Consider the following 13279-nt stretch of genomic DNA (forward strand, 5'->3'; position numbering starts at 1 on the left):
GAGTGTCTAATGTGTTAGTTTGCATGTGTTCTAGAGTCATGTAGAGAATTTCCTGTAAACTAATCGTGTCTTTCTTCCATTTTTCATTTCTTATCAGTTCTTCCTGGGAAATCAGGTATAAACCAGTGGAATGTGTTATGAAGTTTCTTTTTTATTTGTCCCCCCCTTTTTTTTTTCTTTTTTTTCTAACGCATAGTGATTTAAGCTTGCAATGGTCAGTCTACTTGCCATCCATTCATCTTCAGCTAATTCATTGCTGGTCAGCTGTGGTATTTCTTTAAATGCTATGGAGCGTTCCTTGTCTCAGGATCCCTCCTCTACAATCCCTCACCTGCTTTCTTTGGCAATTTTTCTCATTAAGGAGATTACTTTTAAAGGAACCAGATAATGGTCAGCAGCAATTCCCACAGCAAAAAATCTTGAGCATTTAAACTGTAATTATAGAGATTACTATTATCTAATCAGTTTTCAGCTTTATAGTGGAATCCTTCAAAATTCTGTAATATCTTTTTTAGGCCATTAGATTAAAGGCTAATTGTGGTAAACAGATCCCAGAATCATATCAGTTATTAATTGCAAATTACATAAAAAATACTTTCATCTTTGCAAAAAAAAAAAGGTAGAATCAAGCAGACTGGTTAAGAACCTGGCTGATTTGTGGTATTTTGTGTAGTAACACAAATCATTAAATACATATTTTGGAAATAGGCAAAATAAACTTGCTGTTCCAGTTTAGACTACTCCCTCTCCCAAAGTGTTTTCAAAGAGCTATGGGAAGTCTGTAATGTACTGGAGCTGTGTTTAAACATACTTTGTGTCAGCTGGGTCACTGGTGAGTCATACCGAAGCCGTACAGGGAGGAAATGCTAACCAGTCCTTACTTATTCCTGTGGTACGTACTGATACACAGCCTCCGAAAGTGCTAAATCATATTTGCCTGGTAAGAATGGAAATACCTTATGCAAACTAGATACCATTAGTATCTTATGCTTTTAAAAAGACAATAATATGTGTAATACATTCCGGATATGTTAGTGTTAACAGCATTAGCCATTTTAAATCTAAAGATTTTGCAAATGTGGGCGCACTCTTATTTACTTGCAAAGGCAAGTAAATATACTTCTATACTTGAAGTATAGAAGAAAGCACAGAGCAGTGGATAATCTTACCACATGCCTCAAGCAATATATCTAAACAATAATTGAAAATGTTTTTCACATATAGAACAAGTCTCTCTTTTAAAAGACTCTTTGAAATTATGTTAATCCTCTTATCTGCCATCTGTACTCTCAGATCTGGGAAACATGCAGCATTTCTTGAGAGCATCTCTTACTGGTGCAGAACAGTACCATGGTAAAAAGCAGCCACAGGAAGTTAGCTGAGGCTTCTCTAGTGACAGTGACGTTATATGACTGTTGTCAAGAACAGGACTTTTTGTAGCTTAAACTCCCTTATGCTTTTAGCTCTGATTATTTGAAATAATGTTAAATACTGTTTAAGGAAAGTTGGTATCCTGGCTATTTTAAGAAGGAAATTAACTGAGTTACCATTAGAAGAAATGCCTTGTGTTACTTTCCAGGAGCCCCACTGTCTGAATTAACAGCAGCTAGGTGGGCAGTTGCCAAAGGACATTGTATTTGACCCTTGATATAGTTGCCTGATGGAGTCTAACTGAATAATTAAGCTGGGATGGGAAGAAAAATAAAGAAAAAAGATACTAATCTTCAGAATTTAGAAAGAATTCTCAGTAGGGTCAAGGCAATAAAAATAAACAGCATCAATTTAGATGCCATTTTTTAAAAACTTTGATCTCCATATATAAAATGGTTGTTTGTTTGGCACATATTGAATAAATTATTAAAAATCCTTTACAAATAATGATCACGTGAATGTTCTTATTTATTGCAAATACAATTTATTATTGAATTAAGCAGCAAACTTTGCTTTTGTTTGGTTCCTAAAAGTAATAGTCCTTTAAACTTATTCTCTCTTCTTGGCTTAAGTAGTACCAAACAACTAAAGTCATCTAACAAGTAGGGAGCACGTTTGTGTGGTTTGCATTTAAAGCATTTCAGTGCCCTCACTGGAGCAAGTAGGTACAGTTGAATTATGGCCAGCCTACTCCAAGGGTCAGAGATTGTTTTAAAGAGGTGCATTCAACTCCCGTTGGTTTTAGCGAGTGCTCTGCATGTTTGCGTGAGAGTGCACTGCACTTGACCTGATGATCTGGTATAAAAATATTTTAGTAGCATTGGCTAAAAAATACTGAATTCTGGTTAGTTTTCTTGAGATTGTGAGGTCAACATTTTGGTCATGTTGTCTTTGATCCAATTTTGAATGGAGGTGCTGTGTACAGGTTTTGTTACACAGGTTTCAAGAGCAAAATACTCATTAAGCCTGGCCATCGGCCCAAAGGAAAAATGGACTCATACCAGAACTTAGTATGAAACAGGTTATTGTGCGTCTCTGAATTGTGAGGAACCTTGATGTGTAGACAGAGGAGTGACAAACATTTTATAACAAAGGACAATAATGATAGCTATCAATCATTCATTGCTTCTTTAATGTTCCTTTCCTCACATGCACCTTACTATAGGTGAGCAGTGTCAGTGCTATATCTGAAAATATTCCTACAAATGAATCAATTCATAGAACTGTGCAACACTCATAACACATTGAATTTCCAGCCCACATACTGATTGTTTAAAGTGATGCTGCCTTTCTTTCAGCTGACATCATTAAAAATCAAGACTGTTGCAGAAGAGAGTATGCTTAAGATTTTATCAGTGAAATAATGCAAATAGGTCTTCATTAATTTGCACAAAACCAGACTGTAACCATTTAAATAATGTATTACTAATTTTGCTTCCTTTATGACCTCAAACATTTGAGAATCAAGCATAAAATTAAACTTGAGATTCTTTCTTAACATTCTGCCATCTTCTTTGGATTAGTGCAGTGCCATCTGATTTGAAATCTTAACAGCTTTAATAATCTGCCTAAATAAATTGATTTTTTAGCATTTACTAATAATTAAAGATCAAAATAAACTTTTTTAAGTGTCTGATTTTTAACCTGTCAGTGCTAAACTACATCTAAATGACTGAGAACCTCAGACTGTTGTTTGATTCTTATTGCAGTTTGGTGACTCTCAACAACTGCGCCTTGTTCGTATCCTAAGGAGTACAGTCATGGTTCGTGTTGGAGGTGGCTGGATGGCACTGGATGAGTTCTTAGTGAAAAATGATCCTTGCCGGGGTATGTAATGCAACTGTTAAAATGAACATGCTGATTATTATTTGAATGCAGTCACCATTCATTGTCTCAAGATGGAGATGGACTTGTATAAAATGCCAGTTCTTGTAAACATCATCTCACTAAATGTCACATTTTTGTAAACTTTAAATCCCATGGTTGAGATCCTCTTTGGTCCACTAATGTATGTCTGGAATAGTTGTGGTGTCTTCTGCACAGTTCCTTCAGTGTTAAAGCGGTCTAATTAAGAGTTGAACTTAGCCCAGATAGAGTTTATGCCATGTAAGCTGCTTGTATGACTTAGCAGAAGTAGGACACAGAAATTTACAATAAAACCTTCTTAGCAAGAGAGAAGTTTTAAGGCAATAAATCAAAATAAGGCAATTTAATTGATGAGTAACCACACCACCACCACCACCACCATAAGAAACTTCTCTGGCCAGTAGCTGCGCCTGGTCTTTCAGTCTCTACCTTTGTAACCTTTCTTTTCATTGGCATCCTCCCCAGAACCACTTTGCAGAGCCCTGAGCCTTATACAAAGCAAGTGGAAATGGTTCTGGTCTGGAGGATCCTGTGCTCCAGAGAAGCAGGGAGCGCTCTATCACTGTGTACTCCAGAACATTGTATCAGGTGCATTATATTCTCAGTACACAGCAGTGGAAAGCTCTCTTCTGTAGTGGGAAAGTAGGCTGTCTGGAACTGTTCTTGGAGGAACAGCTGGAGACAGGAAAGAATCCAATTGTGAAGGAAGTGGAAGAGACACAAGTCAAATAGCAGCCAGAGTAGTAAAATTGCAGAAAGTAGTGTTCACTATTTTCAGAGTGACCTGATGTTCTGTAGCTAGGTAGTACTGTCCTGTTAACTTGCAGTATTAAATTTACTTCATTTTTACTTCTTAGGAGTTCTGTAGAATGTAGTAATAATCAATATTGTAATAGTGTGAGAACAGCACAGAAGGGTTCAGGAATGGCAAATGAGCTAGTGAAGACAGTGACACAGCTGTTTTGTAGACCTTTCTCCAGTGTCAGCCATCTCATATTGAGGAAGGTTTCTGTTACAGACCTTGAGAGAGAGGAGAGCTTGTATTTGCAGCAGTTGTCATGCTAGGTCAAGGGTGTTAAATCCAAAAAGAAGCTACCATAAACCCCCTATTAAATGCAAAATGAACAGAACCCTTGTAAGGACTGGCAGTGTACCACTAAAAACCTTTGTCTACAGGCTTGAAAGGTACCCACAAAACTTCTTATCATATTGAAACCCATAACATCATAGTATCATGAAAGCACTGTCCTAACTTTACAATGACATATCTGACTTTTTTAGCAGGGTTAAAAATAGTCCTTTTGCTTTCCAGTTTATTGCATATATTGTTTATTAAATGTAAGAATAATATTACATTTATTGGTGTTACCACAAGTCTACCTGAAATTTAGCATCTGATTTTGCACTATGGAAAAGTCATTTATGCCTGCAGAGCCATCCTTACTTTATAGCTTTCTATTCCTATTCCTCAAAAGTACAGGGTAGTAAAAAATGAAGTGTACCTCGAAATATCTGACTTCATTGAAGGGTTAACTTGGTTAGTTCTGTTGTATCCCAAACATTTTTCTCAGGCCTATTGATGGGGTAGACTGTTGCAATTTGTTCTTGGCTTGACGCTGAGAGATATAATACTTAATAACTGTCTAATTAATTTATTGGAATTCCTTATTACTATCCTTAGTATTCTCTGTAGTACTTTGTTCCTTTTTCTTGGAAATAAGTGAGCAGAGCAGTGGGTCTAAAGAAACACCAAGCTCTATAAAATCATCCAGTTGGTGGATGTTGTACATAGGTACCTAATCCTAGTCTGGTTGAAGTCAGTGGTGCAGATTAGTCATGAATGCCAGTGGTGCAGGTTCAGACTTTTCCTTGACCTCTTCACCTAGCAAATCTTAATTTCCACCAAGTGCTCCTCATGTATTCAGATAAATCACATTTTAAATAACTGTTGTCATAAGCAGCTTTAAAAGTATTGCACCTATTTATATAAAATCACTCTAGCTTATATTACTTCTTTATGTCAGCAGATAAATACTGTTGTTACACAAGTATATTTGGGACTGTAGCTGTTTGTCCAAGCACTATTTCCTTTTGGCATAGGAAACCTTTGAGAGCTTGCCTCAGAGCACTTAGAGACAGCTTTTGCTCAAGTCCTGTCTTTTGGCCTGGTGCTCCAAGTCTCTTGCATATGCAGCTGCTGTACTTGATTTCTTCTCCTGCTAACGATTTTCTTTAATGTGACCCATGTCCTGTGTCATTTTTTCTAGTTCATCATCACGGGAGTAAAATGTTACGTTCGGAATCAAACTCTTCAATTACCACTCAGCCTACTATAGGTTGGCAAATCCCTCTCTTTGTCTCCTTCTCCTCTTCTTCTCTCTCTTCATTTCCTTCCCATTTTTTTAAGATAGAAATATATATATATACTTTTAACAATGTGCTTCACCCATCATATTTAGCTTAACATGTTCCTACGTGGGCTGGTGCTTTGCAAGCTAATTTTTTGACACGCTTGAAGAGTGTTTCAAAAACAATTGTCATTCACATTGAACAGTTAAACGCTAACATGTCTTGCATCTATTCATGCAGAACATCCTCTCATATGTGTGTTTGTATGTGTGTGTGAGTGCTTAGCCACCAATTACCTCATCATAGTTTGGGTTTTATGTTCATCATTGCATGTTGCCAAACTACATAACTTCATAGTTTTGAATAAATATATTTGCTGCTTTCCTGTAAGTTGTACTTAGCTATTTCTCCTGGAACATCCAAGCAAGTATTATTTATTATAAATAGCTGTAGAGATAGCAAAACTGCTCATCAGGTTGTGTCTATGTATTAATAGTTGGTTGATTAACAAAGATTTAGCACGTTGAGCATTCCATTATCACGCTGACTTCCTTTGACAGTGGTTCATTCCTGCTGGCATAAAGTGTTAGAATAAGCGAGTTCTGCACATAACTCTTCTGTGTCCAAAATAAATGCATTACACAATAATGCATTTTATTTATTGGTAAAATGTGTTGGAGTTGGCATGGCAAAAATGACCATAAACAGGCTTGTGACAATTTTCATATCTGATTAAATGGAACACCTTTCTCTGCAGCTAAAGGGAGGACAAATGTGGAGCTGCGTGAAAAATTCATTTTGGCCGATGGTGCCAGTCAGAGCATGGCAGCTTTCCGACCAAGGGGCCGTAGATCACGACCCTCTTCGAGAGGTGCTTCTCCCAACAGATCTACTTCTCTGTCAAGTCAAGCTGGCCAGGCAGCTGCCACACAGGGAGTTGCTACAAGTACACCGAAGGTAAGGAGAAGCGTACAGAACTGCACTAGTTAACAAATGGGGTATAGATTGAATTTTTGGTTTTTTTCCTTGCTCAAGTAATATTGTTGCTTTCCCTAGCTCATAGGGAAGAAGTATCTCCATTTTATTTCATAGTCTGGGGAGGATCTGAGAAGTCTTTTCAATGTATTTCCTCTACTCTTTGCTTGCAATATGGGAATAGAAGAAGTCTACGTTTAAGGTGTCACATGAGCTAACTGGCAGTTTAAGAATTGCTCTGAAAGAGCAACGAACTTCTCCGTTTTGTTTAAAACATAGCTCTGCCATCTCTTTGGTTGAGAACATTTGTCATTAACTCCTTTGCTTAGTTTTTATTTCTACTATGAGATTTGATCTCCCTATGAAAGCCTGGGTATCCTTCTCCATGACATTGTTTTCCATCTACTGTCCTTCATATTTTGATTTACCATTGTTTCATACAGACACCCCATCATTTAATACGCAACTATGGTAAACCATGGTTGACAAACAGCAAAACATCAACTCCTTCTAAGCCATCAGAATCCTCAGACTATCAAGGGTCATCTGCAGAGGTACAGTAAGGACAGAGATTCTAGTCTAATGACCTTCCTTCACTAAAACTGTCCCTTCACTAACAGCCGCTAGAGTTTCAGTGCTTCAGAGCTGCAACGTCCTGTGCATATTAATGCATTTTCTTTATTTTAGACCTTTGTCAAATTATTTCTTCCCTTTTTTCCCCCAAATCTTTTTTTTTAAAGTACTTTAAAAAAAAAAGGCATTTTAATATAATTTACATGTTTCCTTCCTAAAATTGTTTACTTTGGGTTCATAAAGTACTGTAATATTCCTGAACTGCAGGAACAAGATTAATAAATCATGATCTCTAGTGCAAAACCACTAATAAAGAAATACCCAATCACTTTGAAGAAGGTGGCAAAAAAGACTGACTTTGATATATAAATGCTTCCAACAACAGAAAGTTTTGTTTAGGGGGGGTAGTGACCAATCGTTGCTCTAATAAGATTGCTATTTGATGACTTAACAGGAAACCAGCATGACTTACGTAGGAATTGCTAGTATAGCAGTTAGGATTGTGCTGGCAATTAGGCTGTGTGACCAAAATTCGAAGGGGCTTGGAGCCAAAGTGTCTCCTCTAATGTCATTACAGTCAGTGAAAAGATTGCAGCTGTATCACTGTGTCATTTGTGGGAGTTACTCTTGCCCTGAGTTAGGTGTAGGGCTCAGTGAGGGGAAACCTTTTGCTACCACCACTCTGTTGTATCTGCTTTTCACAAATCTGCACTTTGATGCCTATGGCTATTCTTGTGACACCTTCTGGTGTGAAGTTTACATAACCTCAGCATGGCTTTGCTCAAAGATGCACAATGAACTTCTCACTCCCTCCTTCTGTGTGTGTTACTTGTGCACTGCAGGTGTGTCTGTGTTTACAGCACTTCAAGCACACGGGGCTGTTGCTTAGAATGATTACCAGCACAGAGTTTAGTCAGTTGTCAGTTTCTAATATATTCATGTATTTTCTTTCATCTCTTAGCTGGTAACTGCATTGAAAGATTAATTGATGGTACTTTAAAGAGTTTATAGACATGGGAAGGTGTTGTTTTCATTGGATTACAATGACAGGAAAGCAGTTGGCCTGATTTCAAATGGGGGCACTGTATTTCTTATCTGCTCTTACAACTGCCAGTAGTTTCGGTGAGTTTCTTTTATGTAAACAACCGTGGTTTAAGATTATAAATGGAACGGTCAGGGTGGGGTAAGTTGCAGTGGATTTCTGAGGCATTCTGCAGCATTTTCTGCCTGAGAGAGCCGTTATTTATTTTATAAGTTTATATTTTTTTATGCATTTGGGCTTAGGGCAAAACTAAAGAACAGGCTTATTTTCCTTTTCACACCAGTGATTCTACCCCAATGCCTTGCCCAGAGTGCAGCAGTTCCAGTGGAGGTAATAGAAAGTGTTCCCTTTCTCCTTATCCTCCCAAGCAGTGCCTTTATAACAGAGAGATACCCAAGGTGTGTCTAGCTGAACGTCAAGCATTGTATTTGGCTTTAAAGAAAGTTTAACATTTGTGACCACTGTTGAAGCCAGCAGATTGTCTGTTCCCTAGCATCTCAGTGTTCTTTTGTTCAGCTGCACCAGACATGGTCTGAGCTGGCAGCTGCCAGGAAAGCTCTGCCGGGAAAGCTCTGCCAGAGCCAGGCCTCTGCTTGGTTCTTAGCTCAAGGCAGCTCCCAACACACTCCTCTGGATTTTGGTTTTCAGTACCTAATTCTACCTACTATGGTATGGGGATCAAAGGCACAGAACACACTTCATGGTCTGGTTTTATATTTTGGATATTTACTTAGTATTTTTCTGCTAATTACTGTGAATACTCTAGTTTTTCTCCAATTTGCATACATTTTATTTAGTGTGTTATATGCATTTTGAGATATGAGGATTTAATTCTTGTGGTTTTGAAAGAAATTTTTTGATTTGGGACAGATTGTAAATCAAGACATTTTATTTCAGAAAAAAGAAAGCAGGCAGGGTAAGACTGTAGAGTAGAGAAATTGCAGACAATATAAGACAGATAATGACAACTGAAACTTTTTTAATTAGTCCTATGCCCTTTTTTCTGGTTGTATTTTTGAGGGATTGATTTTTTTGTTTGTTTTGGGTTTTTTTCTTAGCAAAAGGTTTTTGAAATTTGGTAGCCTTGTTTCAAATATAAAAATAATTTGAAGGCAAAACAAATGTATTCATCGCCTATAACCACAGTCTGAATGGTGGAAAGTCAAGCTATGCAGACATAAAACCTCAAGATGTACCATCAACTAATCTTATGTGCCTGACTAATTATAAGAAGGTAGCTTTTTTCTTTCTTTATATGCATTATGATACAAACAAAATTTTAAACAAGCTTTTAAAATAATTTTTCTTTGGTCTTTTATATTTGGCTACTTCAAATACAAACTGCTGAAGGAACATTCAAAACTTCACATCACGAAAAATGTCCATAGTGGCTCAAACTAGTATTTCAGATTTACAGTGAATGTTACGATGATCATATTCTAAGCTATGTACCACCTATGACCAGTCCTGATCTTCAGCTGAAAACAACATTTGTTTATTGTGTTTTGCTTTGCATAGGGAACACCAATTCAAGGAAGTAAGCTTAGGCTGCCAGGATATCTATCAGGGAAGGGTTTCCAATCTGGAGAAGACAGTGGCATCCTGTCAACAGCAGCTACCAGAGTCAGAGCTCAGTTTGCAGGTGAGTGTCTTGACTTTAGAGCTTGATCTAGCACTTGCTTTGTTTTCCACCTGAATACTTAGAGTCACATCAGGGTTTGATGGAGATGTCAGAAGAGTGGGAAGGAGTGAAGGTCCTACTGTCTGCCCATTACTGAGGGTGCACATAGTCAGGGTAATGGTCCTCCGTTCACATGGTTGCACAGCAGCTATGTTCAGCTCTGGATGTGCAAATTTGTAACTGCAATCTTCTTGACAGTGGGATCTCCAATGTATCTGCCTGAGGAACTGGGGCAGAAGCATTTACTTAAAAAGAAAGGGTCCAGTTCTTCACAGTATTCAAGTTATGCTCAACTGTGATGGAGCAAAGGGTTCACTTAATCATTACTCATCCATTTCTTTTGAAAGAACTACAGGGAGCAGCTGTAGGTGACCTTATTAATGGAATAGCCCATACAGATTTTTAAATCAGTATATGAAAATAGAAAGCAGTGAGGCTGTGCTCTTCCAGGATCCTCACAGCAGCTCTGTATAAGGGAGAAGGATGGATGATTAGAACAGAAGATAGCTCTACTGGCTTTTCCTCTCATCTTAGGCTCTGCAAAGCATAATCAGCAGCAGTGGGAAATCCTGATCAAAGAGTACATGTCTTTTAAATTACAGGTGATTTTAAAAAATGAGCCACCTAATATTTTAGTTCTTCACACATGCAAGGAACCAGATTTGTGAAGATCAAAAATACTTAATAAGTAATTGGAAAATTCTGAAAAACCACATTAATGATTTTCTGTTTAAGATTCTTTGTTGTGGTTTTTTCTTCATGGCGCGTTGTCTGGGCAGGCTTTTACTTTAGCAGGCTTACTGAGGGCTCATTTACTCAGCCCTTTGTTTGGGAGAATGTATACTCTGCCCTTGTTTAGTTGCAGCTTTCAACTGTGTGAGCTTGATTTTTTTTTAAAAAGAGGGGTACACATTTAAAAATTGGGATGTTAATTTGCATTTCCAAGGTGCATATACTGAGAAATCATGATAGAATGAAGAGGCCAGATACTAATTTTTTTTTCAATTCATAGCTGAGAAAATGGCAGGGGAAAGAAAGGCTCTGACTGTTGAGTGAAGGTACAATGCATGTCTAGTAAGTCAGGAAAACCAGGATAACACATTTTTAATGAGATGTGCTAGTGACAAATCAACTATGTATCAGTGTTTGATCTTGAATTTCCTTCTGTTTAGTGTGAGATACAGCATCATTTAACTTGCCTGGCAGAGGTCTAAAGTTTAGTTTGTGCAATAAGGAATTTTTGGGTTTGCTAAAGACCTAGGAAAGACCTGCACATCTTTTCCAACCTTACCTTTAATACTGATGGTTAGCTTCTCTCTTTCCAGAAACCAGAAGAACTCCAAGCAGACCTGGTAGCCGAGCAGGAAGCAAGGCTGGCAGCAGGTCAAGTAGCCGCCGAGGCAGTGACGCATCTGACTTTGACATTTCAGAAATCCAGTCTGTGTGCTCAGATATGTCAGAGACTGTTCCTGCTACAAGCAGACCGACACCCCGAGCAGGTTCTCGGCCAGGATCAGCCAAGCCTTCAAAAATTCCAACCCCCCAGAGAAGGCCACTGGCCAGCAAATTGGACAAGTCCTTGAAGAGATAATATGATTGGCTCCACAAAAGTCTTTTCCTTTTGCATTAAATATTTAAGTTCATAAGATGTAAAATATTATGTAGAAATTATTGTGAAATATCGCAAGAGGTGGATTTTTAATTCTGCAGATGGCCTTATTTGTGTATTTGTCTTCTTATTTTATGTGTATAATTTTTGTCAGATTTGTTTTTGGTTTTGCCATATCCTGTGAGAAAGAGAAAGAGTTCTAATGTAAACTAACAGTTGTACACAGTAACATGTAGAAAGTACACTAAAAATAATTGCCGAATGTACAGTGTACTGAATGTACAGTAAGTCTCTGCAATCTCAATAAAATAGGCCTATTTCACTATGTCATTAGTTAACAGTAAAGGATACCTCATGATTTTTCTTTAAAAAAGAAAAAGAGAATACTAAAAGCCAAAAGACACAATTACACGTTTTGAGCTAACTAAGCAAACACTAAAGGATGTACATCAAAACTACTAAGTAATACAAACCCACATTCACAGTACCCTTATTTATACAGCATTTCTCAGAGAACTCACAGAGTTAATTAAGCACTCGCCAATAATATGATACTCCAATACCTTGCAGCATTTCTGTGCCATTGCTTTCAATGAGGCCAGACACATTCTGGATATATTCTGTAAGAATATCAATATAAAGTGCATTCATGTAAATGTGAGGTTTTCTTTTGCTTGAGTGGATGGTAGCACTGTATCATTGAACTCATTTTGTATCAAAGCAATTTTGCTTGCAGAAAGCTCTGAAATAAACATGTCCCTTGACTTTATTTCTATTGTATTTCTTATTTCACAGGAAGGTAATTTTCTGTGTTATATTTTAGGGCATATACCATTTCAGATAACCAATAATTACCATAGGAACACAGGCTTTAATGTTATTTCCCATTATCAGCAATCAGATTTTGGTTAGCTACTGTGTTTGTTTAACAAAACACTAAATTGCACATATCGAATCACATGAAATGATATGTAGTTATTGTGTGTCAACAATTTTTTCTCCTTATTAAACTTCTGTCATTTATATACCATGTCTGAAAGGCATAAAGAGTAATTCACTTGCTCTATTAGTCAATGAAACATTTTAGCCATTCAAGGATTCTTTGACAGGACTAATAGTTCAATTTCATTGGAAAAAAGATGTAGTTTCAAATGGGAGTGCTGTAGCATGGCTGGATAGGTGCTGTGGTAAGTAGTGACAGACTCCCTAGAAATTTCAAATGTCCTTTGATAATATGAGAAAACTCTGGTAGAATTTGGCCAACATGCAGACCAAATAGTCTAAACCTGACTGTTCATATATCAGAAAAAGACATACATTTAGCAGAGGAATTTTAGGGGAGGACTGGTTTATGGTTGGTCCTGCAACATGCTGACAATGAAACAGAAGCTCAATTGATCACATGCAGGTATTGGTGATAGCTGCATTTGCTGCTAATGCTTACTGGCAGTATTACTCAGGTGATATTTTCTGAGTTGTCACAAGAGCTTACTGCAGACTCACAAGTTGACTCACACGATCAGTTTATAAGAAACAGATAAACAAAATAATACTTGAAAGATAATTGAATCAATCAAAATCCATTTGAGTCAGGGTTTTCTCCAACACAGAGTTGAACAAGGGTTTGTGGAAAATTATCACTAACCAGTCCTGCTGTGTCTTGGGAATTGGCACATGTGTTTAGTGATTACTAACATGTCGGTCTCTGCTGTGGTGCTTTATCTTTCCATTTTTCACTTCTTTTGCTACTATT

General features: G+C 37.4%; 1 protein-coding gene across 3 annotated transcripts in view; it reads left to right on the forward strand.

Moving 5' to 3' along the window:
• Nucleotides 1–12296, forward strand: part of DST (dystonin) — a 277490-nt gene extending 265194 nt beyond the window's left edge. For 2 of the 3 annotated variants that reach the window (XM_029962798.1, XM_029962797.1), the window contains 7 exons: nt 98–115; nt 3141–3258; nt 5565–5633; nt 6404–6603; nt 7065–7175; nt 9755–9878; nt 11243–12296. In XM_029962798.1, the coding sequence (XP_029818658.1) occupies nt 98–115; nt 3141–3258; nt 5565–5633; nt 6404–6603; nt 7065–7175; nt 9755–9878; nt 11243–11508 (906 nt within the window). In that variant the 3' untranslated portion in view covers nt 11509–12296. The remainder of the gene's footprint in view (nt 1–97; nt 116–3140; nt 3259–5564; nt 5634–6403; nt 6604–7064; nt 7176–9754; nt 9879–11242) is intronic. The other variant, XM_029962799.1, reaches the window with a different exon arrangement.
• Nucleotides 12297–13279: the final 983 nt, after the last annotated feature.

The sequence above is a fragment of the Manacus vitellinus genome, unplaced genomic scaffold, assembly GCF_001715985.3.
Source record: "Manacus vitellinus isolate BGI_N305 unplaced genomic scaffold, ASM171598v3 scaffold_4_pilon, whole genome shotgun sequence".
NCBI classification, from domain to species: domain Eukaryota; kingdom Metazoa; phylum Chordata; class Aves; order Passeriformes; family Pipridae; genus Manacus; species Manacus vitellinus.